The following is a 27,455-nucleotide window of genomic DNA, read 5'->3' as shown; positions in this document are numbered from 1 at the left end:
CCTGACCGTGGAGCAGAGGGGATCGTGATCAAAACAGAGGAGCAGGAGGAGGAGGAGGAAGAGGAGGAGGAAGATGAGCTGCCGCAGCACTTGCAGTCCCTCGGGCAGCTGTCCGGGAGATACGAGGCCAGTATATACCAGACCCCGCTGCCCGGGGAGCTCTCCCCCGAAGGCGAGGAGAGCCCCCCGCCCCTGCAGCTGGGAAACCCGGCGGTGAAGAGGCTGGCGCCCCCGTCCCACGGCGACCGGCACCTGAGCGAGAACCGGGGCTCGTCGAGCCAGCAGCAGCGGAACCGCCGCGGCGAGCGGCCCTTCACCTGCATGGAGTGCGGCAAGAGCTTCCGGCTGAAGATCAACCTCATCATCCACCAGCGCAACCACATCAAGGAGGGGCCCTACGAGTGCGCCGAATGCGAGATCAGCTTCCGGCACAAGCAGCAGCTCACGCTGCACCAGCGCATCCACCGCGTCCGCGGCGGCTACGCGTCGCCCGAGCGCGGGCCCGGCTTCGCCGCCAAGCACGCGCTCAAGCCGCGCCCAAAGTCGCCCAGCTCGGGCAGCGGCGGCGGCGGCCCCAAGCCCTACAAGTGCCCCGAGTGCGACAGCAGCTTCAGCCACAAGTCGAGCCTGACCAAGCACCAGATCACGCACACGGGCGAGCGGCCCTACACGTGCCCCGAGTGCAAGAAGAGCTTCCGGCTGCACATCAGCCTGGTGATCCACCAGCGCGTGCACGCGGGCAAGCACGAGGTCTCCTTCATCTGCAGCCTGTGCGGCAAGAGCTTCAGCCGCCCGTCGCACCTGCTGCGCCACCAGCGGACTCACACGGGCGAGCGGCCCTTCAAGTGCCCCGAGTGCGAGAAGAGCTTCAGCGAGAAGTCCAAGCTCACCAACCACTGCCGCGTGCACTCGCGCGAGCGCCCGCACGCCTGCCCCGAGTGCGGCAAGAGCTTCATCCGCAAGCACCACCTGCTGGAGCACCGGCGCATCCACACGGGCGAGCGCCCCTACCACTGCGCCGAGTGCGGCAAGCGCTTCACGCAGAAGCACCACCTGCTGGAGCACCAGCGCGCGCACACGGGCGAGCGGCCCTACCCCTGCACGCACTGCGCCAAGTGCTTCCGCTACAAGCAGTCGCTCAAGTACCACCTGCGGACCCACACGGGCGAGTGAGCGCGCCCCGCCGCCGCCGCCCGGCCAGGTGCGCGGCCGAGCCCGCCCCGGGACAGCTGCCTGGCCGCCGCGAGGCCCGAGCCCAGCGGGCGGGGGCGGGGCGCCCCCAGCCCCTTTGCTGTGAGCCCCCCCTCCTTTCGTCCCTCCTCCCAAGGACACGGGGGTAGTGAGACCAGGTCGCTTGCTGCCGTGTGTACCCGGGGCCCCCAGGGGGGAGAGCGCGGACCTGGGGAACCCCTTCGGGCTGTTAATTTCCTTGACAATAAAATGGATGAAACCAATCAGCACGGGGGGAGTGATTTGGCCGCCGGCCACACGGAGGGGCGGTGTGCAGGGCCGCTTAGTTGGGGATAGAACTTTCTAATGACCTTTTGGATACTGTGGTTCTATTTGATAATAATAGAGTAATTTTTAAAAGACGAGCGTTTCCTGTTTGCCGTTTTTGTTTGGTTTTGAAGGGGAGGGGTTGAGAAGGTGGCCGAGGGACATGTGCCTAGTGTCAGTGGACAGGTTCTGTTGAGTCACTTTTGTGTGCTCATATCCTGTGTTGGGTGGTGAAGGGGACCCAGATCCCACCGATTATAAAATCTAAAGGAGAGACAGGCCTGACGAGCTTGAAATAGTGAATGAGTCCTGGCTGCAGACCATCCATGTGCCCCCGTGTCCGGAGGACAGTGGGAGTTCAGGAGAGAGGCAGAGAGAGAGACAGTTTTGGAATGGACTGGAAGGACGGTCGTACAGCAAAAGCTGGGCGCTTGCCACGGGACCAAGAAGCCTTCCTGCCCGTCTGGAAATGCAGCTGGTGGAGGGGTGGCCTGTGGTGCAGGGAGGCATAGGGAAGGGCTGCAGAGGCCCCTGGTGCCAGTCTTTGAGGAAACCACAAAAGGCACCAGTCAGAACATTTTTTATTTGTATGTTACAGCAAAGCTACTCTCTTTAGATTTGTTAAATGTGCGAATGCACTCTGGTTTCACTGGGTATTCATTCATTTCCAGTCGCCCTCCAGTGAGGCATAGAGAGAAAAGCTGTGGGCATGTTACGTTACCCACTGGGTGACTGACTCTCGCTCTGCTCCTGGGCCTGGCAGTGACCCAGAGAGAATTCAGGCAATTGGAAGGGACAGTTCATGGAGGCGAGCAGGGTGCCCGCTCAGCCGCAAGAACTGGGGAGGCCGGATTTCTGCTGAAGGCAGAGAGATGGGCCTGAGCGACAAGAGCTGCTGAAGATAGGCAGACTAAGTCATCCTTGACTGAAGGGACCACAGAGGTTGTGAACCCCCTCCTTTCCTTGTAAAAATGCATAAACTGAGGCACAGAGGGGAGTGATGCCCAGGAGCTTATATCTGAAAGGATATGACTTCTCCTTTTACACTGAAAATTTCTGAAAGGGTGGTAGGACATCAGGGCAGGCAGCCAGCGGAGGGGACAGAGGCCCGGGCTGACAGGAAGAGCTGGAGAGGCGGCCAGTCTCGGCCCTGACCTCCAGAACCAGCTGCAGAGCAGTCAGATCCAGGAGCAGGTAGTTACGTTCGTGTGCAGTAAACACTAAGTGCCAAATGCGTGCTGCGTGCTCTGCTGACTACAGGACAAGGAGCCTGGAGAAGTCAGGACAGCTGCTCTGGGGAGGTGGGATCTGAGCTGGTCCTGTGGGCTGGGGAGGATTCCCCAGATGAGAAGGAGGAAGGCCTTTGGGTGGGGCTATTCTTAACGGTGCAAGTGTGGGAGGTGGGCTCCAGTTGGTTAGGAGCAGTGACTGATTCAACCTGCTGACTGGAGAAAGGGCCTGTGGAGAGACACAGAGTCACAAAGGTTGGCTTGAGGTAGACTGGGGTAAAGAGGGGGTCTTGGATCTCAGACTTCAGACTGTGGAGTGTGAATTGCTCTTGTATGAGAAACCACTGAAGATTGCTGAGCAGGAGAGGGACATGATGCAGATAAATAGCAGGAGACTGAGTCTGATGGGGAAGGAAACTGCTGCGGTCAGATGTGTGGGAGGATCGGCCCTGTTCAGTGGACAGGGCATAGAGGATGGAACTGGGGGCCAGAGGTTGAAGGGACGGCAGAGGAAGCTGTTCTTTTGAACACCAGGATATTTGAAACCTCGAAGAGATGCTAGCAGAGAGATTTTGGAGATGCTTGGTGGAGGGTCATTACTGCTCAAAATCTTTACTAGTCCTGGAATTTGAGGACCAACGAGTGCTGGAGATGTTCAGACCTGAGTGGGGACCACGGGAGTTTGGGGTGGAATCCAAGTTGGAGACAGGGAGAGTAACTTCATTTGTTATACGAAGTTACCGGGACATCCTCAGAGCACCGTGGGGTCAGTGGGAATGGTGCTTATGAGCCTTTCTTTTCCTAGGAAATCTGGTTTATAAAGGATTAAATATCGTCAAAGACTCATACTTCTTAGGCGGAGCTGGGCTGTCAGGAGTTCTCCGGGCCTCTCCCTCCCCTTCCTCGGCTCTAAGCCCCTCTTCAGGCCTCTTCTTCCAATGGCCCAGAGCCTTGTCCTCCCCTTGTCCTGACTCCTCGACACCACCACGATTCCCACTTTCCATCTGCCGTAATCTCCGACATCTGTCCGAGGCCAGCATCTGACAGAGGACGGTCACTGAAGGGCAGACAGACTCTGGAGGCGAACAGATGTGGATTTAAGCTTGACGGTTGTGTGGCCTTGAACAAGTTCATTAACAGAACATTCGTTTCCTCATCTGTTCAGTGGGAACAATAAAGGTCCCATTGTTCTGGGGTTTCAATAACATAAAGAGTAAACTCAAAGCAAAGACGCTGGCCTGTACTGAGGGCTCAATAAAAGTTTGTTAATTTCATTATTGGCTTCTAGCTAATGACAGTTTAGCCTAGTGAAAACAGAAGTTCAGGTGGGTAGTGGGCTAGTGTTGTCCTAAAAGAACGAATCTCTGAGAAGGAAATTTCCCCAACAGGCAGAAGCAAAAGATTGTTGGGTGTGAGCAAGTTCAAATCAACACACCGAGGCAGCCGCATCTTGGTCTTGATGGCGGCGTTGACTGGGCCGTAAGCTCACCTCTCGGTCGCACACCGGTGTCTGCAGTGGGTAGTTCCCCGCCTTACTGGGTGTCTATAGTCTTTCACAGCACTTTCCCAGGGTGCCCTTAATGTAGTTAGAAAGCCAGACTTGCACACTCCTACATTGCCGGTTGCCTTTGGCCCCATGGAGTTGTGTACCAAAAAGAATAACTGCCATTTATTGAACGCTTCTTACTTCTGAAAACTTGACGTACATTACCTCGTAACTCTGATTATGCATCGTCATCATCATTTCATAGATGAAGAGCTCAAGGCCTGGAGAGATTATGTAGGCCCAAAGTCACACAGCAACCAAATGGTGGAGTCAGGATTTGAACTTGTCTTTTCGACTCCACAGCCCATGGCTTGGCCACAAAGTTCTTTCCCTGGGACCTGAATGGTTATTGAAGAAAGGAAAGCCCGCACCTCTTTCAGATTATTCCATTTTACCCTCAGATTTTAAAATTTAAGACAAAATTGTGGGAAACAGAATATATCAAGCAGAACATGCTCTGTGCCATATGTTTGCCACAATTATGAATGTAGTAAGAGAATAAAAAATAATTTTAGAGGCAAAAAGTCCGCAGTGTTGAGCCTATCATTCGATAGCTGGGAAATTAAGACAAAGAGGAGTGGGCTCGTCTGAGCTGGCTCATTCAGGTGGAGGGCAGCAAAGGGAGCAGGGCGATGGTCTCGCGCCGTGGGGGATGCTCATTGTCAGCCAGCCCTCGGTTTTTATTCGGCACAACTTGTGTACAAAGCATTGTGCTGGGCTCCATGAGAAACACACAAGAATGAGGAAAGCATCCACTGCCTTGACAGCACCTAGAATCTGGTGGAGATTCTGCAGCCTGATTCTCTAGAAGAAGCCTTCGGGGGTCTAGAAAGCTGAGACCATCACGGAGAACTTTAGGCAACTGTCTGCAAAAAGAGCCACACCTCCATCTTTTCTCTGTCCCTCCGCTTAGTCAGGGCAGCTTTTACTAGCCAGGTGTCTGTGGGAGACCTTTCTCGAGGCGCTGTTATGGCAGCTCCTCAGATTAAGGGATCAGGGACAGAGGCCTCCAGGCCCTACTGTTGCCAGGGCAACGGTGAGTCAGGCCAAGGCCTCTCCTCCAGCTTTCTGGAAAGCCGTTCAGCTGCTGAAGCCTCTTACTGCTTCCCAGGCATAGTGGGAACTTCTAGATTTAAATTTTTATAAAATCAGTTCTGCATTTACCACTTGTAGTTGGGTTCCTTGAAATGAGTATTTTTAGTTAATATACAATAAATCTAACTCTTTTCCCTTTTTATTTCTATTTTCTACAAAAGGTAACTCCAGGCTAAAAGAATTAAAAAAAAAAAAAAGGAAGGAAGGTAGGAGGGAGGGAGAGAGAGAGAGAAGAAAGGAAGGAAGAAGGGAGGGAGGGAGGAAGGGAGGAAGAAAGGAAAGAAAGAGGAAAGAAAGAGAAAGGAAGAGAGAGAAAAGAAAAGGAAAAAAATGTAAACCTAGTCCTACTGATAGTGGTCCTATGTGAAAGCTTCTAGTCAGAACTCCGATCGAGGCTTGAGTTTATTAGGGATAATAACCATCATCACTACGATTCATTGGGTCTTACCATGTTCCAGGCACTGTGCTAATAAATGCTTTCAATTCATCTTATCTTGTGAGAGCCTGTAAAATCGGTCCATGTTCGTATCCCTGTGTACAGATGAAGTTCGCAGAGGTTAAGCCATTAGCCCAAGGTCACATGGCCAGAATTCAAACCTAAGCATGTGGGATCCAAAGTGTGTGCTGTTATATCCTGCCTCCCAATTTCTTCAACGTGGATTCTTAATAAAAATGGCAAAGCAGTACTATTTCTCTCTGATTTGCAGCTCTGACTGTCCTGTGGACCCTGAGTATAAGTTCTGGACCTGGCTGAAGGCAGACAGCTTGCTGGCTGGCCAGACCAGCCTAGCCACCCTGGGACAGCAGCCCAGCTCACCTGACTGGGTGGAATAGATGTTGCTGGGCCCTAAGCAAGCCCCCGTTTTAAACTGAGCCCCTCTCTTCTGTAGGGACTTTGGGAATAGAGTTCTCTGCTAAGGAAGGGGCTCCACTTCTGTGTTTGTTTCTGAAGTTGGGACCTAAGAAGCCCTTTGCTTGACAGAGAAGTGAAGGAGATGAATATAAGGAAACACACCTGCCCCGATAAAACAGTGCTCACACCCTGACTCTGAGCTTCCAGCCTACTGCCTCTCGGGGTGCTCACCATTCCTCCCACTGCTACCACACGATGAAATACACTGCTTCTCTTTACACAGTAATACCCAGGTTCTCAAAGTAACTCAAGCATTAACTAGGGTAACTGCTATTAACTAGGGTAATGGCAAGTTGAACTTGAATGACAAAATCCACCCATGACAATTTCTACCCTCTCTAGTAACTGCATTTAAATAATGAACATCAAGACAGCAAACTGTTTCCTTTTAAAATCAGTATAATCTGATAAGTATACAACCTTTTTAAGAACTACATTCAATCAGTTCCTTATTTACAGGGTACGCAAATACCAAAGTTGTGCCCTCAAAGGCTTGAAATTGATTGGATTTAAGCTAAACTCAATTAAGAAAATTAAACAGGTTATGAAACATGACTTTTGCCATTCTTCCACTGAAGGTATGATCCAAGAACCGCATGGTTCCATGATCAAATTTTCTGCAGGTAAATTATTTAAAAAATTCTACAATCTAAGATAAAATGTTTATGTATGTATGATATTATTCAGATTGATCATCATCCCTGAAAAACATCACATTAATTTTGTCCAAAAGTAAAGGCAGTATGTTGGTTTGCCTAGTTACCCCTGAACAATTTAATAACAAATGTCCAACTAAAATTGTGATTATTCCTTTCCCACTGTAACGCAGCGGTTTCCTTAGCTTATCTTGAATTAATTCATGCCTTACTGAGCCTTACTAATGGTTTCTGATACATTTTGAAATAAGTTTAGAAAAAATGAAACCCCAAATGTTTCAGAGGATTGCTAAAAAGCAAGTCAACGTCCAGACCACGTGGCGCCGAGCTCCAGGATGTTTATTCAAACAGTAGACATATTGAGAAGAAATGACACAGTTTTCTTGCCCAAATCTACGCCAGCTCTTCAGCGTCTTGGAACAAGTGTAATCTGCATACAGACATGCCTGGGTGTTCATTTTACCAAAAAGATGAACTCACGTTAGTGTGTAATAATCATACAACAGTTTCAGAATTTAATTTAAAACCCTTTTCCCCCAAAAGAAAATAGCGTTGTTTTTTTCTGACTGAAAAAGGAATTTCTGAGTTCCAAACAATAAAAACTTGTCTTGGAATTATGAATGAGTCCCTTATTTCTCCAAGAGAAGGTATCAAAGCTCATCCATGACTGTAACAGAAGAAATCCATTTGATTCCCCACCCAGCCTGAGGACTTTTAACCATCTCCACACCTGTGAAATTAAGTAAATTGCTTGGAAGAGTTCATCCCCTCTCTGTAGAAACAAAATCTAGAATATTTTAGAATCTCAGATTCAGGACACAAAATCTTCGGCAAATTTATAATGATCAGCCAGATTTTCTGCGCTTCATCTGTCAGTGTTTTCAAGCTTTTGTTTTTAGCCCCAGAATCCCTTGTTTAAATAATACCATTTTCAGAGGCTAAATATGCACAATAATTGGAGGCAGCGCACACGGGTTGCAGGGGGAGGTAGCTGAGCCCACCTGCTGGGCCCTCCCCTGGCCCTGGGAGCTGCCCTGAGGAGTCTCTGAGGACGCTTTTTTTCTTGCTTCCACTTTTCCCAGTCTCAACCCAAATTCCGTATGTTTAATTTATCCAGTGACACATTCCATGCTTACTTAACTCGGTGATAGGGCACAGGGTTTCTTACGTTCATTTCTTCCTTTTAGGGCGTACTTGCATTTCTATTCTCTATAACCTCTGCATTACTGGGCAGGTGTTCCTGTCAGACAACAGGAGTCCCCATAATCTCACCAGGAAAATCTAGCGAGCTGACACCCACCAAGAATCCCTGGAAGGCAGGGAAAATAGCAGCACAGATGTCCAGAAAAGCGCTGTCAAGCTACAAGGATCCCCAAGCTATTTTTACAGCAAAAGCCTCCACTGTGAAGGCAAGGGAAGATGCAGGTGCAAGTTACAGCTGCACAGGACCCTGGGCCACAACAGGACTGCGGGCAGCTTCGAGGGTCTCCCTTGTCTGGGCTTTCCCGGGCCTGGTGTGCCCTAGAGCAGGCACTCAGGGCATGTGTGCTCCACACTCCCAAGGGAGCCTTCTGCTCACTTGCGTGCTTGCTCCAGCATCTAGCGCCAGGGTCTGGCCCAGGCAGGCACTCAAGAAACGTTAAATGAATGGGTGAATAAGCCACGGGTGACAATGTGCGTGCAGGAAGAAGCACAGGTAAAGCCCCTGTTGGGATGTGGATGATTTTCTTCATTAAAGCTAGTTCAAAACCTTTAAAAGATATTATAAAAAATGTGTTTTATCATTCCCTCTGATATTTCAGCCCAAATATTAGGTAGAGTCCCCAGGTCACTGCCAAATCCTCTTACCACAGTCGCAGGGTGCCTGGAGTGGTGATAAAAATCCTTCTGGCCTGCCCTCCTTTGAAGGAAGGTCAACCAGCTCCCTGATAAGGGGTCCAAGGGCCAGCAGGCAGCAGAGCTAAACTGCAGGAGACGCAGCCATTGGCATCTCCCCTGGCATCCAGGGGGCCTGCCCTCCCTTCCTTGGCTGGCTGGGAGCTGTCACTCGTCTGTTTGCACAGGGCAGCAGCGACTCCCAGGCTTTCTGTCGTTTTCAGTCGCCTTGCTCTGCTGTGCCTTTCTGCTCTCGGCAGCTGCGGCACGTAGACACACACAGCGTCGGGACCCGGAGGAAGCGTCCTCGCCCAATCCCAGGCCCCCAGCCCCTTGAGGACTTCCCTGGGGTCCCGCAGATCCTGGTCCTGTCTCCCCGGGGGACAGCCGTGTCCCGTCCTCAGCCTCCTCGCCAGCCTCCCAGCTCCATCTCCTCCTGCCTGAGCCTTCATGGACTCCCTCCAAAGTCTGGGCCCCGAGTGAGCGTGAGCACCTGTGAAACGGGGACGTGCAGTGTCTGTCTCATACGGGCGCTGTAAGCGATGCTGCGAGATGCTGGAGCCCGGGCTTAATAAAAACCGCTATATATTTTTTATGTATTTCTATATATTTATATATTTATATTTTAAATAAATGTATATGCATTTTGTAAGTTTAATTTTTGATGATTTAAATTTTTTAAATTCCTCGGCCCGAGCCTCCGCCACCAACCCGCGGGACCCACAGAGCGCACGCCGCCCGGCCCCGCCGCGGGGCCCACAGCCTCGCTACCGCACCCGCGCCACGTGGGGCGCCGGGCCGGGCCGTGCTGCCCCCTGCCGGCCGGAGCCGGGAGGCCGGGAGGCCGCGGCGCCACACCTGGCCGCCCGCGGCCGCTCTAGGACCGCCGGCCTCTCGGTGGTGGCGCGGGGCGGCCGTCGCGCGCCCGGAGAAGGGCTGTCCCCGAAACCGGGGTGTGCGGCGCGGACGCAGCCGGAGGGCGCGGCTGGGTCTCCGTGCCGTGCGGTGGCCCTTCCTCGAGGCGGTCCCGAAGCCGGCCTGCTGCTCTGTGGGGCAGAAGCCGCTTGGTTTTCCCGTTTCCTCGCGCGCCTGGCCTGCGCGTCCCCATGCCTCGAGCTTCGGCGGGGCCCATCCTTTGTGCGGGTCCCCGCGCTGGGACCCGGCGGGTGTAGACAAAGCGGGGGCGTCAGGGCCTGCAGAGTGCGGGAGAGCCGAGACGTGCCCGCCCGAAGGCTCGAAGCCACTGCAGAGAAGAGGACAAAGGGCATCCCAGGGGGCCCGGGGACCCAGAAGGAAGGGATGAGCCACGAACGTACCGGGCTCAGGGTTTATAAAACGCTTCCCGGGCAGCCTGTCAGTTTACCCAACTTTCTCAAGCTCAGTCGATTAAGCTAGTATTGACACCATGCGCGCTGATGATTGGCTTGGCTTTTGTTTCTTGAAACATTTTCAAATATTTGTCTGGTTATTTCCACGAGAGGGAATTGCTCTGTCAAAGAGTATGGACTTTTTTAAAGGCTTTTGATGCATATTGGCAAACCGCTTTCCGGAAGGTCCGCCAGTTTAGGCTCGTTCTTGGAGGGAAGTAGGTAGGGACCTGCAGGCAGAGCTGAGGACTGGGAGGGCGGCCTCTTCGCGGGGAGTTGGGGGGAGGCTGAGAATACCTGCCTTCAAGGGACAACCTGTGGTTCCCTGTGGGTGATGACCAGGTGGGCAGTGGCGCTGGAATGGCGGCGTGGGCCATATTGTGGGACCTGATTCTTATTGGATTTGGGAACATGGGGCAGCCAGAGGGATTCTTTGAAAATACAGATTGGATCATGGTCCTTTCTTGCTTAACACCCTTGGAGCAGTGGTTCCCCACTGCTCTTAGGGTAAAATCCAAAATCTCTTCAGGGCCCACCAGGCTCTCCTGCGTCTCCAGCCCTCTCTCCAGCTGCATATTCATTTCGTAGGGCTGCTGTCACAAAGTACTACAAACTTGGTGGCCTTAAACAACAGAAATATATTGGCTATAAATCCAAAATCAGGGTGTCATCAGGTTGGTTCTTACTGGAGGCTCTAGGGAGAATCTATTCCACACTTCTCCCCTGGTGTAACCAGACTAAAAAGCCCGATCACCCAGGTTCCTGGTCAGCATAAGAGAGGAATTCAGACACCGACACATGGGCAACAGCCAGCAAGCAAAGATTTATTAGAGGAAAGGTCAGATACACTCCAAGTGAGGAGCGGGCAGTGCCAGAGAACGCATATGCCCCGTGTCTTGGGACAGATGTTTTATTTTTATTAGTTTTATTTTTATTTGGGCCATTTAGAGGGAATTTGCATTATCTGGTTATCCGCCAATAATGGTTTTTCCTCCACCTATACGTTGGGAGGGGGAGTTCTTGACCTTTTAGAGGAGTCTCCGGAACTGTCATGGCAGTCATCACTCGTGGAAGGGGGGCTAATGCATATGGAATTTGTATGTAAATTAAAGAAAGATCAGTGTCCTCTAGGGGTGTAGAGCAGAAGGCTTTGTTTTGTGCACTCGTTATTTTTATCGTGGTGGTTGAAGGTCTCAGGCTCCGGTGTTATCTGTATCTTGTGGGATGCCAGCAAGGCGCTTCTTTGATATAGCAAGGTCTCAGCTGTGATTCCCCACTCTTTTCTGGATGCCAATAAGGTGCTCCACTGATGCAGCAAGGTCTCCAACCATGATCCCCAGCTCATGTCTACCTAGCTACCTATCTCAGTAGCTTCTGGCGGTTGTCAGCAGTCCTGGGCATCCCTTGGCTTGTAGAAGCATCGCTCCGATGTCTGCCTCCCTTGTCATGTGGCGTACTCCCTGTGGGTCTCTCTGTGTGTCTCTTCTCATAAGGACGACAGTCATATTGCGTTACAGAGGGCCCACCTACTTCAGCCTGACCTCGCCTTAATTTCACTACATCTGCAATGACTGTATTTCCAAATAAGGCCACATTCTGAGCTTCCTGGAAGGATGAATTTGGGGAAGACACTATTCAACCCACAAGAAGCTGTCTCCCCCGACTCTGGCATCCAGGCCTTCTCTCTGCTTGTCTGCCTCAGGCTCTGCCACGCTGCCCAGTCCCCCTGGGCCCCTCATCTCCTAACTAACTTCCCTTCCTCCTTCAAGGTGTTGTGGAGATGTGGCTGCCACAGAGAAGCTCTCCTGGACCTGCAGATCCTAAGGTCACCCTGCCCTGTTCTGTGGGCTCACGCCACTCCTCACAGTGACAACTGAAGAAAGAAGTACCTGAGGGACAGTGTGTCACACTGGTGTGTGCCTCCTCTGCTAGAAGGTCGGCCCCACTAGGGCAGGACCAGCCCCCCTGGATGAACAATAACAAACCTAATATTGTTGAGTCCACTGCAGAGAGCCCACTGCAAAGGTTCGTGAGGCAGTGGTCCTGGTCCCCTTGAGGAGACAGGTCTGCATTCAGTCCAGGCCCCACCCTTTGCTAGCGGCACGGGAAGTAAAGCCCACTTCTGACCATGGCTCACAGGCCCCACCTTCCTGGCCTCTGCTCGAATCTGTGTCCCGCTCTGTCCCTTTGCCGCAGCCACACTGGCACTGTTCATGCTCCTCGATCTGCCGAGCTACTTCCTGCCTCAGGTCCTTGACAGTCACTGTATCCGCAGCCTGGAATGCTCTGTATCCACATTTTTACACACTCGCTTCCTAGCATTAAGACTTAAGCTCAAACTGTCACTTCCCTGAGCACCCCATCTCGCCCCTGTCATCTTCTGTCACATCACCCCGCTGTATTCCTACAGCATTTTCAGCATCTGTGATGATCATGTTCATTTATTTGTTTGCTTGTCTATCACCCTACACCTCCTGGAATGTAAGCTCCATGAGGGCAGGGACTTTATTTGCCCTGTTCACTGCTGAGCCCTCAGTGCCTAGACTAGAATTTGAAAGACAGTAGTGCTTACTAAGTGTTTGTTGAAAGACTGAATGAAAGTCACTTAACTCCTCTGAGTCTCTGTTTCTTCAACTATAAAAGGGGAGTGATCTTAGCTACTTCATGGGAAACGATAATTTTACCTACATCCAAGAGTTCTTGGGAGGATGAAACGGGAAGACGTACATGCAGTGCCTCCAACAGAGTCAACACTCAACATATGGGAGCCGTTATTCATACCTTAGAATGACACACATCCTAACCTGGAGGGGGAGAGATGGCAGACGAAGCTGTGAGGCTGTGTCTTCATCTGCAAAGTGGAAACGATTACTTCTATAAAAGCTTAAATGAGTTGTATGTAAATTTTAACGCATATTTCCCAAATTAGCATTCCATTGATCCTTTTTGTCTTAAAGCAATTATTTAATTATATCAGTAGGAAATGGTATTGCTTGCAATTACTAGAAAGGAAAATGCCTAAATTTGTAATATTTATTAGTTTTCCTGATTTTGAAAGTAAAACATTTTATGCAGAAAATTTAGAGACTATAGAAGAGTATAAAGAAGAAAGTTTTAAAATCACCCATAATCCCCCTATTTATTTTTCAGTCTTTACCTTTATGCCGTGGAGCAAACGGTGAAAACTTACGTGCGTCTGCAAGAGGAACATAATGCCAGCAGGCCGGACAACCAGGGCCTCCGAACAGGTAAGTCTGCTTCCTGGAAGGCCATGGAAAGCATCAGCGCTTGACCAGAGTCCTGAGAGTGGCTTGGAGGGCAAGGAGGCGGAGGAGGAGGGGCTGGGCTTTGGCGCTGTGGTCCGAGGTGGGGTATTTGACTAGAGATGGAGAGGTCCCGATTTGAACTCAGAAGTGTTTTTTTCCAGATCCTTATAAAAAATTTTTTTAAATTTCCAAGTGGTTTATAAAATAATACAATTACTGAAAATTCAGAAAAATATAAAGAAGAAATAATCACTAATAATCTCACCATGGAGATAAGAGCATTAGGATTTCAGAATATTTCCTTTTAGCTTTTTTGTTTGTTTCTAATTATTTTTACATTTGAGATATTGCTCTCTATCATTTAACACAGAAATTCCCAACCATGGGTGCACATTAGAATCTCCTGGTTTTAATAAATATCAGTGACGGCGTCACTCATTCAGTTGACCTGCCTCCTCCTCCCTGCGGTAGAGCTTTTCCATCCTCCCCAGGTGAGTCTACTGTGCGGTCAGAATGGAGACCCTCTGACTTCACACGTGACTCACAGTTTCTTGTGAATGATAACGAACATTTTCAACAGCCACCTAGTTTTCGATCGGGGGTACACCAAACTTTACTATCTACCTCTCTGATATTAGGCATGTCAGTTTCTATTTGTTTAAATATAACACTTAAGGGTACTGACATATCTTTGAGCCCACATTTGTTCATATTTCAGGCTTTTTCTAAGGGTGGATTCATAAAATAGAATTACTGCTGGGTCAAAGGGAATTAACTGTTATAACTGATCTCTTGTTTTATCTCGCCCTTCTCCTCAAGAAAGATTGTAGCAATTTACAGCCCTAGTTTACAGTAGCAGATGATCATTACTATTTAATTTTTTTTCTAATTTGGTGGGTGAAAAATGTTATGATGTTTTCATTTGTATTTCTTTGGTTCTTCCAGGATTTACTGAGATTGAACACTGACCCTGGTCTACTAGCTCCTCATTTCCTTTTGTGACTTGTCTGTTGATGGTTTTTGTGTTATATGTGGGCTCTTTACATATTAAGGATATTAATTTGTAACATTTTGTCTGTCATAAATGATGGAAATATTTTCCCAGCTTGCTATTAACCTTTCAATTTTGTTCATATACCTAAATTTTTAATGTTACTGTAGCCAAATCTATTGGTATTTTCTGTTGGGATTTCTTCCATTGAAAGGCCTTCCCTGCCATTCAGAAATCAGTTAGATATTCATTTATATTCTCTTATACTTTTATTTATGTTTGCTATTTTATACATAATGCTTTAATCCACTCAGAATTTGTTTTGATCGCAAAGAGAAGTTCAGTTGCTACTTTAATTATTTTTCCCAAATGGCCAACTAAATTCTCCCAGTGTAATTTTATGTAAATGACCCTTCCTTTCCCCTGTGACTGTATGACGCTGTAACTATCAGGCATAAAATGCTGTGGTTACATGTATGGACTGTGGCGCCAGAAGGCTGAGTTTGCAACACCGCTCGCTAATCATTCCACCTTGGACAACTCATTGAACATCTCAGCACCTCGGTTTCCTTGTCTGAAGGACTGGGCTGACAACCAGAGCTCCTGTCTCAGGCGGTTGCTGTGGACTTAAGGACTGCTCAGCACACATTAGTGATTACCTTTTACCAAGTTTGAATGCATACTTCGGGATGTCCTCAGGTCTGGAGCTCAGGTGTGCTGTCCTCGCGATGTTCTCAGCCTCGTGTTGTGGTAGATGTTCTAGTGTTTACTGGGACATGTCCTCCAATGTTGCTTCTGTTATCTTCACAGTTTTCTTAGCTTCTGTCGCCTATTTTATTTTCGGAAATAAACGGTCTACCTTTTATTTACTAAGCCTGGTCCTCCATTTATATCTCAGGTAAGGAGCTAGTTTGAAAAAGACAGTACTTGAATCAGATAAAGGACTGAGGAAATATTGATGGTCTGGAGAGGAGAGCAGGTGGGGAGGAGGACCGTGAGTGACAGCAGAGAATGATGGGAAGAGGAAAGACAGGTGGTGAATTAAAAAGGAGAAGGAGGGCAAAAAGAACAAAGGACGGATAAAGAAAAGTCTATAGATGGAGGACGACTGAGGGAATAAGCGAGGTGGGCCGGGCTCTCAGACCCAGAGCAAGCGTGATGGAAGGGCTCCAGGTGACCTGGGTTTTCTCATCCAGATAAGGGAAAGAGAGGGTCCCTGAACCCCTGCTGCCTCCAGCTGTGGAGAAAAGATTTTGACCAAATCAATCATCGACCAGACTTGGGGAAGAAAGTGGGTTGGGATTCAGAGCAGGAAGGCCAGCTTGTAGTGACAATGGAAAATGAAGCCCAAGGTACAAAAGCTGCAATGGTTTATAGGGCCTGGGTGTGGCTCTATGAGTGTAAAGGCTGGAGTAAAAAATACTGACTGGTAGTGGGTATAGCTTAGGGGTAGAGCATTTGATTATAGACCAAGAGGTCCCTGGTTCAAATCTGGGTGCTGCTTGCAGCTTCTGTTTTGGAGTTCCCAGGCTCCAGTGAGCCTGCCTTAGTCTTCCTTTCCTGGTCACTTGTTCCTGTATCCCAAGCATCCTGAAAATAGGACCCCCTCTCATCCTGCAGCTCCAGGCCTCCTCCCACCTCCCGACTCTCTCCTGTCTGGAGAGAGCGCCCTCTGGTCTTCACATTCTTATCTCATCCTCACAGGAAGCCTGTAAAGATAGGTGTTTCCATCATCCATTGTCGTCCCTACTTTACAAAAGAGGTAACCAAGGCAGAGGGAGGCCAGATCACATGTCCATGGCCATATGGCCCTGTGACGGTACCTACAAAGCAGGTCTGATGACAACCAGCATTGTGTTCTCTTGCTCTGCCCGCAGCACAGAGAGCAGGCTCCCAAGAATCAGGACCAGAGAGTGAACACGAAGGCTCCTCTGTGTGGCGGGAATCAAGGCCAAGAATCGATCCTGGGGAAACTGCCCCACCACAAGCCGAGCCAAGGTCAAGGCAAGCTGCAAGCCTCTGAGGTCACAGCCAACCCCTCGCCAGTAAGGTCAAGGCCACTCGTTGCCAAGGCCAAGGTCTACGCCAGTGTTCTTGCCTGGAAACAGAATGCGAGCTACATATCTAAATGTACATTTGCTCATAGCCATGTTCAATATTTAAAGTAAGAAGAGTGGGTGGTGAGAGAATTGGGTGAAGGAGGTCAAAGGTACAAACTTCCAGTTATAAGATAATGATGTACAGCATGGTGACTATAGTTAATAATATTGTATGGTATATTTGAAAGTTGCTAAGAGAGTAGATCTTAACAACTCTCATCACAAAGGAAAAAATTGTAACTATGTGAGGCAATGGATGTTAACTAGACTTATTGTGGTGATCATTTAGCAAAATATATAAATATGAAATCATTACACCTGAAACTTATACAATGTTATATGTCAACTCTATCTCAATAAAACTGGAAAACATAAATTAAAAAAAAAAATAAGTAAAAAGAAACCAGTGAAACTAATTTCCCTATTTTTTTTTTAATTTATTTATTTTTTCCCCCAAAGCCCCAGTAGATAGTTGTATGTCATAGCTGCACATCCTTCTAGTTGCTGTATGTGGGACGCGGCCTCAGCATGGCCCAAGAAGCGGTGCGTCCTGTGCGCCCTGATCCGAACCCGGGCCGCCAGCAGCGGAGCACGTGCACTTAACCGCTAAGCCACGCTGGCCCTAATTTCCCTATTTTTTAATCCAGTATATCCAAAGCATTATCATTTCAACATGTAATCAATATGAAACATTATAAATGAGGTACTTTACGTTTTGTGGGGGTTTTGGACCGAGTCTTTGAAGTCTGGTCTGCAGATTCCTCTTAAGACCCCTGTCAATCCAGACCAGCCGCCTGTGGGTGATGGACAGCTCCTGAGCAGGGGAGGCCTCACTGGCTTCTTGTAATTTCGAGGGGAGGGTTGAGGGGGATGGCTGCTCAGGGTACAGGGAGGCTCCCTTGCTCCCCAGAGTGTGGTGGAGGGAAGAAGCCCCACGGAGGAGTCAGAAGTCGGGGTCTGGCCCAAGCACTGCCATCACCTCCCCTTCCTCATCAGTACAAGAAGTGTTAGCCAGAGGCAAAGAGGGCTGCTCCGGAGCCCCGGAGGACAGAGGCGAGACCGGGGTAGGCAGCCGGCTCTGGGAAGGGACAGGAGACCCACAGGTTTTCAGGACCCTGCAGAGCCACCTGCAACTGACTTTTCTCTGCAGACCACAGTGTGTTTAATTAAAATACTTTTGCTACAGGTGCTGAGGTAATTAAACAGTATTCTCAGTTCTAATTTTTTTTGTACTGCAATATGTAAATATTTTCATCACAAAATTTTCACAGGTATTGTCTTTTTTGCTTTCATTCAAAATATATTTCTTCCACAAAAATATTTAGGACAAAACTCTTCAAATGACTGTGATTCTTTTGAATATTTCACCAAATTTAGATGCTGCAAAATCATAAGCTTTTAAAATTTCATTCGTTTCAGGTATAGACTGTAAATTTATCCAACTTAAATGAGGAGATCCAGCCAAAGATTCTTTTGAGATATTGTGAGTGCAATTTTAGAAATTCAAAATTAAATCTTACACACCATTTGAACTCTCATTGTTGAATTTGCTCAGTTTCTCTCTTGCTTTTCCGAGAATACGTTTCCATGTCTTTCTGTTCACAAATTTTGTTTTCATTTATTGCAACTCCCTAAAAGTTTCAAAAGCTAGAGTTGTGGAGTACACCATTTGTTGAAAACTTTGATTAAAGATTTCCAACAGATTTGTGCAAAATGCAACAACAATTTGGTGCACTTTTTTACAGAAAAAAAATGTTAATATCAATACCATTGCAGGACACTTAGGTTAATTTACAATGTACTTCCTCAAAGTTTCCCACATTTCTAAAATCTTAGTGGTATTAGGGACAGAAATGTCTAAGAAACAGATTATATTGGTGGACCTGCAAAGTAGTTCTATTCAGTAGCTATTTTCAAAAATATTTGCAAAGAGAGAAAGTACGCACTGCCATAATGAAATATTTTCTTGTATTAAATCAGCTCTGTCACAAAAATAATTTACTTTATCTGCATATATATCACTTTTTTAAAACAAAGCCCGCTTTTGTATTGATTGGTAGAATGTCACGGCTTGTTGGGATGCACTGTGGGTCACATGTGCCACAACCAGTTCCAAAGGCATTTCTGCTTAATTTGCTTAGAACTTTCTGAAGACTTCCTTGCCAAGAACATCGTTTGTATCACAATGCCGTGCTCCAAAACTTGCATTCTCATATTATTACTGCAGCAACGACGAGCTCCGTCTTGAGCGTTCCATTTAAGTGGAGTTGCTAACAGCGTTCGGAATAATGTCAGGTGTTCCGCCTCTGACAGAATGAACTGCAAAAGCATCGCTTTGATTCCATGAATTGGATGCTGGGACAACAGACCTGAGAGCAGGACTGTCCCCAGTGACAGACTTTTGTGGCTCTACTAACAAAGACTTCGTAGTTTCTCAACCCCGAAGTCACGAACTTACCAACTAACACTCTCCAGGATGGGTGTCTTGCTCAGAAAGGCTCGTCTGCCCTGCCTGGTCAAGGGGTCGGACAGGGAGGAGGAGAAAGGGAAGCGGGGGCAGCGCATTGCCCAGTGAGGCCGGAGGCTTAGACTGGAGCAGAAATCACAACCTTCGTGTCCCAGGCCCGACTCTGGTCGACAGGCAGGCTTGTGAGCCTCTTTTCAGGTGGGTAGCGTGAAGGGACAGCTAGATCGGTGTTTCTCAGTGGTCCTTGAGGTCGCCTAAGAATCTTTAAAATGTTCTAGTCACATTTTAATAACAATCCTAACCTTTCAGATGTAGGCGTACTATGGCTTGTTCAGATGGCCATCTATAACCTAGATGCCAGTGCTGGAGTGTGCCTGTGTGTTTGTGATTACGTTGTCACCCGCTGGGCTGTAATGCCTGTGCTGACGAAAGGACAGAGCTGACTCCAGCCCCCGAGAGAGGCATCGGAGCCGGGGGCATCAGCGGAGGGGCTTCAGAGACAAGTCGGCAGACAGCGGGATTTTCAGCACGGACAGCCCCACACGCACATTGCAAAGGCCTGTTAGTTCTAGCAAAACAATTTCATCTGAATTGCTATTACTTTGAATGTTATTGGTTTTGTGATTTTGTTTGTATTGATTTCTAAAATTGTTTTGTCTTAGTGTATAAAACTGTAGGTACAAGGCATTTATATCTAGTTTTGTGTACATATTTGTATACGGATATAAGCACTATAATAACCTGAAATTAGATTAACCTTGGAGCTCTCAGAGAACATTTTCCCTTTTAAAGGTATACACACAAGAAACCAGGAAGGAGGTTACAGGGTGGCTGGGTGACGGAGATGGAATGGAGTCTTAATTTTTCTCTGTATGCTCTTTTGTACATTTTCACTTCTGCGACTACTCATACAAAAGCTGATTAATTCACAAATTTCGAAAACCTCAGTTCAAGCGCTCTAACTTCCAAAAGGCTCTGTTGGGTCCTCTCAAGGCGCTGGGTTAGGTCCCCTCTCTGCTTCCCTGGACAACCCCATTCTAAAAAGGGGGAGGTTGGGGCACTGCTACAGGGATGGAGGGGGAGGGGCACTGCTGGTTGTCACAGGCAGTGAGAAGGGTCGGCCATGAGACAGCTAGGCCCTGAAGAGCCACACTCACAGGGCAGCTGAGCGGAGGCAGGACACGTGGTGGTCGTTTAACTCTTCTTGTGTCTCTTACTCTGTGATTTGGGGCAAGTTGCTTCAATTCCCGGTGTCATTGTCATCCACGATGATGGTGGGGATGGTGATAGTACTACCACAAATGATTTTTTAAATTATACATCTGAAGCTCTTAGAACAATGTATCTAGCACATTATAAATGCTCAATAAACATTAAGTCCTACAGTTATCACAGGAGTCTTGAGTGTGGCGACCAAAGTGAAAAATCCTGAGGAGGCTCATAGATCCCATTAGGGGGGGTAGCTCAGGGGTAGAGCATTCAACTGCAGATCAAGAGGTCCCCAGTTCAAACCCAGATGCCACCTATAATTATCTCAACTTTCCCTTTACCCAGCTGCACCTCCTGGTAGTGAACCCTTCTATCCATAGATATGGGGTAAAGAAAGTGGAATTTCAGCTGGAAACCTTCCTCATCACTCCTGCTAAGCATCGAATGCATCCAGAGGCTATGAGTCTCTGAACCCTGGGGTTGCACCTCTCATAGGACTTGCTCTCTTCCTGTAAGGAGAAATGGCTGCAGGCAACACATTCCTTATATTAAATTAGAAATTAGCTGCAGTACAGTGTGAATGTTACGCTATCATTTGTGTTTACGAAAAAGTCGAGGAGAGACTATGCGTTCATTACTCACACGTACAGACTCTCTGTGGAAGAATACGTAAGAATCCATCAACATGGGTTTCCTCCAAGGACCAGAGCAGGGAGGCTTAGGGTAGGTGAGGAGAATTTTCACCACATACTTTCTTTTTTATTCTTTAAATTTATTCTCAGGATTTTATTTTTTTTAGAGTTTTAGGTTCACAGCAAAATTGAGAGGAAGGTACAGAGAGTTCCCATGTACCCCCTGCTCCCACACATGCACAGCCTCCCCGATTGTTAACACCCCCTACAGAGCGATACATTTGTTACAGTCGATGACCTCTGATCCCCTCCACCTTGCAGACAAGTACTAGTCGCTCTCCAGGACTGGCCTTGATGCCTACTTAAAGACGTCTCCTGGGCAGCCCAGCCACCTGGCAATGTCATTTTGCCAGGGCAAACACGCACTCACACACACACACACATGTCATACGGGAAACAAGGAAACTCTCAAAGACTGCTAGAGTCATGTTAAATGGACACAGGAGCCAAACTGAATAGGCTCCCACGAGCCAAAAGGGGGGCAATGTGAGGATCAAAAAGATGAGTGCAATTGATTGAAACATGTAAAACATGTATTTTAAAAATCCATGAATTCATTATGATACTAAAAAAAAAAGCCCTGACTGGCCAAATTTGGAGGCTGCCAAGGCATCAATTCAATATTCTGAAAACTGACAAATGAGAGGAAGGAATCAAGCATTTGTTCCACACCTTCTGTATTAACCATATTCCAACAGAATCAAATAGCTGACACAGGAAATTCTTCTTTATAAAAGAATTTGTGCTAATAAAGGTGGAGAATTAGAATAAAACCATTTGTAACTCCTAATGAAATAATGGATGTAAGCAAGTGTCACTAATGCCAGCTAAAACTATGAGATGTATGTCTGATGGGGAAATTTATAATGAGGTTAACAACTTCTCAACATACCAGTTATTCTTAATTTCACAAAAAGAGAGACAAGCAGACATGACAAGCATCCTTATACAAAGGAAGAACACAGTACTTCCAGCGACGACTTCTTGCTAAAAAAATTGAACCTGAATCTGATCAAGCCTCTGTTACCACACAGACATGGGGTTCTCCTACCAGATGTGCATTTAAAAAAAAAGCCAATGATTATGGCATCAGCTTTTGGGGAAAGAATACAGCTTTATTGCAAGATCTATCTGCAAAGAGACAGGAGGCAACACTCCCAAATCTGTCTCCCCGATCCATGGCTGGGGGTAAATTTATGGGATGAAAGGCAGGGTGGTCTGAAGTGTGGAGACAGATGATTGGGGGTAAGGAGAAGTGAGGTAATTGATGATCTGCACAAGCGTAGTCAAGCTTCTTGGCTCTTCATAGGATGCATGTTCACAAAATGGCAGTGTTACTATGATCTGAGGGTGAAGGGAGGAGCTAAACCTTGATGTCATAGGATCACCGATGGGTCATTCTCCCAGGTCCAGTGGATGAGCTGGTGGTCTTAACCAACCTGGACAAGGAGTCATTTATCAGTTCCTGAAAAACCACTCTTAATCACTCTGTTGATAGGATGGGGTCAGTTGAACTTGTCCTAGAGGGCCCATTGTTACACCTCTAGATCTAACAAGATTGGCCATGTTGAAAATTGTTAAAGCTGAATGTGATGGTTAATTTTATGTGTCAACTTAACTGGGTCATAGGGCACACAGATATTTGGTTAAACATTATTTTTGGGTGTGCTTGTGAGGGTATTTCCAGATGAGATTAGCATTTGAATCAGTAAAATCTAAGCAAAGCGGATTGCCCTTCCCAATGCTGACGAGCATCATTCAATCCACTAAGGCCCTAAACAGGACAAAAAGACAGAGGAAGGGAGAATTCACTCTCTGCCTGGCTGCTTGAGCTGGGACATCAGTCTTCTCCTGACTCAGACTAGAACTTACACCGGCAGCTCTCCAATTCTCGGAACTTCAGGCTCAGACCGGAACTTCATCACTGGCTTTCCTGGGTCTGTAACTTGTAGATGGGACTTCTCAGCCTCCACAGTCACATGAACCAATTCCTTATAGTCAATCTCTCTCTCCATATGTATATAATTATATATACAATTGGTTCTGTTTCTCTGGACAACCCTGACTAATACACTGGATGATGGATAGCACTACTTCTGTATATATTTGAAATTTTCCATAATAAAGGCAAAAAAATTCCTTTCTCATAGATAAACATTTTTATATACAACAGAGGAAACTATGCTCCCCAAGTAAAAACCACTGTTTTCGTCTTCTGGTTCTGATTTGGTTTTGTATCTTACGTTGATAAAGCGTGTATTGGTGTGTTGGGGGATAACGTTCTTTCCTTATTCCTCTCAGCACCATGGAGATAGGCTGACATTTTCAAAAGGAACTTTGCAGAAAAGCACGGAGAAACAAAGAAGCATGCTCGTAGAACCAGTCACTGTGGTTTCTGGCTCATTAGCAGCATCACTTGCGGTGTCAGTAGCCACATAGGGCTGGGTGACCAACGCATGGACACCTTGATGAGCACCAGCTGCTCTGCTGTTGGGCCAGGCGGGCTCCTGCCTCAGGGATTGTCCAGGGATTAGGGGAAAAGTGCTTACCTCCAGCTTCTGCTGGGACCCTCCCACTGTTATTCATATTTGGGATGGTGATACTCCTGAAACCTGAAGATAAAGTCACTTAAAGATAATATCTCTCTGTGAAAGTGAAACTAGAATCAGCGTGCAACAGCTGGGATTGGCCATCAGCAGAAGTGGTCCAGAGAGACGTGTTTATGAGAAGGAGCACTCAAAGTGACTTCTTCAGACTGGAATATCAGTAACAGCGGGCTGTGACCTAATTAATTGTCTTATAACCTAGCAGCCTAAAGCAACGAGTGATGGGCTGCTAGCTCCTAAATATTTTAGAAGGAAAATCAGACAGCAAGGAGCTCTCTGATGTTTTATCTAGCACTGCCATGCAGACAGAAACCCGATTCCATCTGTGTTTCAATCTTGCAATATGGTCACAAGTTTTAGTTCTGGAGTTAGGGGGTGGATAACTGAATTTCTCTAAGCTTTAGTTTCTTCTTCTGTAAACTGGGGATAATAATCGTTCCTATCTCATAGGGTTGATGTGAAGACAAAAGGAGACAATTCACAGAAAGCATTTAGTGCTGAGTCACAGGAAGGCCCCTATAGGAACTGTCTGAGAAGGATGGAGAGTAACCGGGTCATGGAGGGGAGATGGAGAGAGCAGTTAGGATGCTGAGTCTTCCTACAGCTCAGGTGCAGTGGGTCATAATGAAGATGGTAACCAAGGCTTCCTGCCTCCCTAGGGCTGCCATCCCCACCTCCCCCATGCAGCCAGATAAGTCTTGTGCCTTTAACACCACAGGGAAGGGATGACCCTGTAGAATGCAAATAGTCAGTGCTCACCTTTCAAATCCCAATGATCTGGGTGCTGAGGGATTCAGGGAATAATGATTGGCACCGGAGCAGCCAACTCTGTCCCAGCATGGGAGCGCCACATGGGACATGCCAGCGCCGCATGGGCGTGGCCAGGAGTGCCAGGGAACCCCGAAGAAGATGCAGCGGGGCCCAGCATGAGATCAGAAGGTCCCCACGCTCACAATGTGGTGAAGGCGATGTGGAGGACCAGATGCCCACCCCACCCCCAAAGCCGCGGTTCTCTGAAAGCCCCTTCAGAACTTAGGTGCACCACGAGGGAAATTGTGGGGGATCCCGGGGTTGAGTCATTGAACTTCTGCAACTCAGCAGGATGGGACACAAAATAGAGATCAAGTCGTTTTGTAGTGTAATAAAGTTACCTGTCTTCTCCCCCTCAATCCGTGGACTAAGATGTGTACACACCCAGATCACAGAGCTGAGACACTAGGAGGAGGAGAAGGGGTACTGTGTTCAGGAGATCGAATGACAGGACTCAGTGATCTGGCAGGGCTGGGGGAGTGAGGACGCACTGAGATTCCCAGTTTGGTGGATGCGAGTATTCTGATCTCTAGAGAAGGGATAGTACTTTGGACCGGAATAATTCGTGATAATTTTCCGTGGCCTGAGAAAATATCCTCAAGAGCATTCAATTCCATTTGCTTGATTGCAACCACACTAAGCAAACTTCTGTTAGCTAATTTGGTTTCCCAGGTAACCTGGAGGGTATTCTGGCTTATTAGATATCCGTCTTTGAGAGTCTGATTAGGGAGGTTTTGAGAGCCAGGTCAGATCTACAAATTCAGGGCCCTGGTGGTACAAGTCTGGGAGCCACGCTCCGTACCTTGATGACTACACCGAGGATTTGCGGACGCCTTTCTGAAGCCGACTGTTAGCACTCCGGTGAGAGGCAGAGTGAATGTCGCAACCTGGCAGGACCGCGGGGGAGAGTAGTGACAGAGAGAGCACCTGGGACCCGCCGGGACTGAGTTACTGTTGAGAACTGCTGCTGTGAGCCACACTGCTGAGCGGAGTCCTTGGAGCCTGATGTTGTCACTTTTAGAAATCAATCCTAGGCAAAATAATCTGAGATGTGGGCAAAGATGTATGTTTATGTTCATCAAAGTGTTGTTTATAATTCTGGAAAAAATCATCCACTTGCCAAACTCTTAACTCTTTTTTTTTTTTTTAATTTTATTTATTTATTTTTTCCCCCAAAGCCCCAGTAGATAGTTGCATGTCATAGCTGCACATCCTTCTAGTTGCTGTATGTGGGACGTGGCCTCAGCATGGCCGGAGAAGCGGTGCGTCGGTGCGCGCCCGGGCTCCGAACCCGGGCCCCGAATGGCGAACCTGGGACCCGAACCCAGCCCCAAACCCGGGCCGCCAGCAGCGGAATGCGCGCACTTAACCGCCAAGCCACGGGGCCGGCCCTCTTTTTCTTTTTTTTTTTTTTTTTTTTTAACGAAAGGCAGACTCTCACGTGCAGCGCCTCCCTTGGCTGTGTCTGGAGCCTCGGAAGCTTGACTAGCCTACATCCTCCTAGGACCTCAAGAGCTTCTTTGGAGGTCCGAGCAGGGCGCAGCTCCACGGATACCCTCGACCAAAGAACGATCCTCCTCTATCAGGGAAGGCCAATCTTGCTTCGGAATAATCTAAATAAAACAGTTGACAATCTTGTCCAAGAGTATAGTACAACATAACAAAGAAAGACTCAAGCGGAAATGCAATGATGGCTCAATGTTACAGAGACTGTAAAGCAGAGGCTCTTTGAGTTCCAGAACCAGTAGGCTTAGCACCCGATCCCAGGCCCTCCAGCTATGCTGACATCTGGGTTTATCCTTGCCCACTCTTCTTCCCCAAAAAAGCCGGGGCTGCAGCTTTCTTGGCCAGATGCCTCCCCTGGGGTAAGCCAAGCTCCTGAGAGTCTCTGAAAGGTCCCAGACCTTGGTCCCTGGGAAAGAAAACCAAAACAGAGAGTGGGAGATGGAGAAAAAGAAAAAAGAAATAAAGCATCTTAGATATTAAGGGAATGGGTGGAATTCCTCCTACTCCCGGTAATAATAATAATAATAATGAGGAAGGGATGAAAAGTGCCCTGGGAGGAGGAATGTTCGGATGCGCACAGGTGCACAGACTCTGAAGAAGGGGGCAGCTTCTGACAGGCGTGGAGGTGGGTGCCCAGAGCCGCAGCTCAGGGAGACACAGGATGGAGAGCACAGCTTGGGAAAGACTGCAACTATGGAAATGTCTTATTAAGATATAATAGGTAACTGGGGCTATGGCTCAGGGGTAGGGCATTTGATTGCAGATCAAAAGGTCCCTGGTTCAAATCCAGGTGCCCTGTATAGCTCTTCACTCTTACTCCAGTGGGGGTGTAGCTCCTTGTCATCTGCTGGGCCCAGCCTCACAGAATCTAAATTTCCAACAAGCAGTAAAGACCTAAGTGTTCCACGTGTGACATTCCTCATGTGTTCATTTGTACCTCCTCAGCCATCTTCATTTCCTGGAGAGGTAGAGAAAGACTGCCCTGGCTCTCCCTGTGTTTCACTGGGGCATAATTATTACCATCCTGATTTTATTTGTTTATACCAAGTTTGCTTCAAAAAAAATATGATGTGCCACAGCTTGCAATAAAAGACACAATAAAAGTCTGCCCAATCAAACAAGCACGCAAGGCAGGGGCTGACTTATACGAGGCAGTCAAAATCCCAGAGACAGAAAGTAGGGTGGTGGGGGCCAGGGGCTGGGGGCGGGGGAGGGGGAGGTATTGATCCATGGGGACAGAGCTTCAGTTCCAGAAGATGAAAAAGTTCTAGAGATGGAGGTTGGTGACGGTTACCCAACAGGATGAATGTACTTAATGCCACTGAACTGTGCACTTAAACACAGCTAAGACGATAAATTTTATGTTATGTGTACATTACCACAATTTTAAAAATTGAAGGGAAAAAAAGAGGCAAGGACAGAACGTTTAGGCGAGGAGGTAAACAATTATTCCAGAGAGCCCAGGTTAGGAGAAGCTAAGACTGCTGAACACAAAGTGTGTCTCTGAGCTTCCTGGTAATCAAACAGAAGTGAAAACATACCAACTCATCAACTGAGTAACGTATTTTATTAGCTCTGAAAAACAGCAGGCATTCATATGACAGGTCTTTATAGAAGGAACACTGGAGAGA

General features: G+C 47.8%; 1 protein-coding gene, 1 long non-coding RNA gene and 1 other non-coding gene across 4 annotated transcripts in view; all 3 read left to right on the top strand.

The window, feature by feature from the left end:
* The window catches only part of ZNF777 (zinc finger protein 777), a 28,867-nt gene extending 27,580 nt beyond the window's left edge, over nucleotides 1-1,287 (top strand). The window contains exon 6 of one of the 2 annotated variants that reach the window (XM_087432454.1): nucleotides 17-1,287. In XM_087432454.1, the coding sequence (XP_087288580.1) occupies nucleotides 17-1,173 (1,157 nt within the window). In that variant the 3' untranslated portion in view covers nucleotides 1,174-1,287. The remainder of the gene's footprint in view (nucleotides 1-16) is intronic. The other variant, XM_004430634.3, reaches the window with a different exon arrangement.
* An 8,540-nt stretch (nucleotides 1,288-9,827) lies between these two features.
* LOC147918322 (uncharacterized) lies at nucleotides 9,828-15,308 on the top strand. Its single transcript, XR_015552509.1, has 5 exons — nucleotides 9,828-12,203; nucleotides 12,822-13,073; nucleotides 13,329-13,426; nucleotides 13,815-13,935; nucleotides 14,390-15,308. It is a non-coding gene; the product is annotated as an uncharacterized LOC147918322 (long non-coding RNA).
* Nucleotides 15,309-26,551: 11,243 nt separating this feature from the next.
* Nucleotides 26,552-26,622, top strand: TRNAC-GCA (transfer RNA cysteine (anticodon GCA)). The gene has a single exon. It is a non-coding gene; the product is annotated as a tRNA-Cys (tRNA).
* The last annotated feature ends 833 nt before the right edge of the window (nucleotides 26,623-27,455 follow it).

Source organism: Ceratotherium simum, chromosome 1 (assembly GCF_057802395.1).
Source record: "Ceratotherium simum simum isolate JZ-2026a chromosome 1, ASM5780239v1, whole genome shotgun sequence".
In the NCBI taxonomy this organism is placed as follows: domain Eukaryota; kingdom Metazoa; phylum Chordata; class Mammalia; order Perissodactyla; family Rhinocerotidae; genus Ceratotherium; species Ceratotherium simum.
This window is presented reverse-complemented; position numbering and strand designations above follow the sequence as displayed.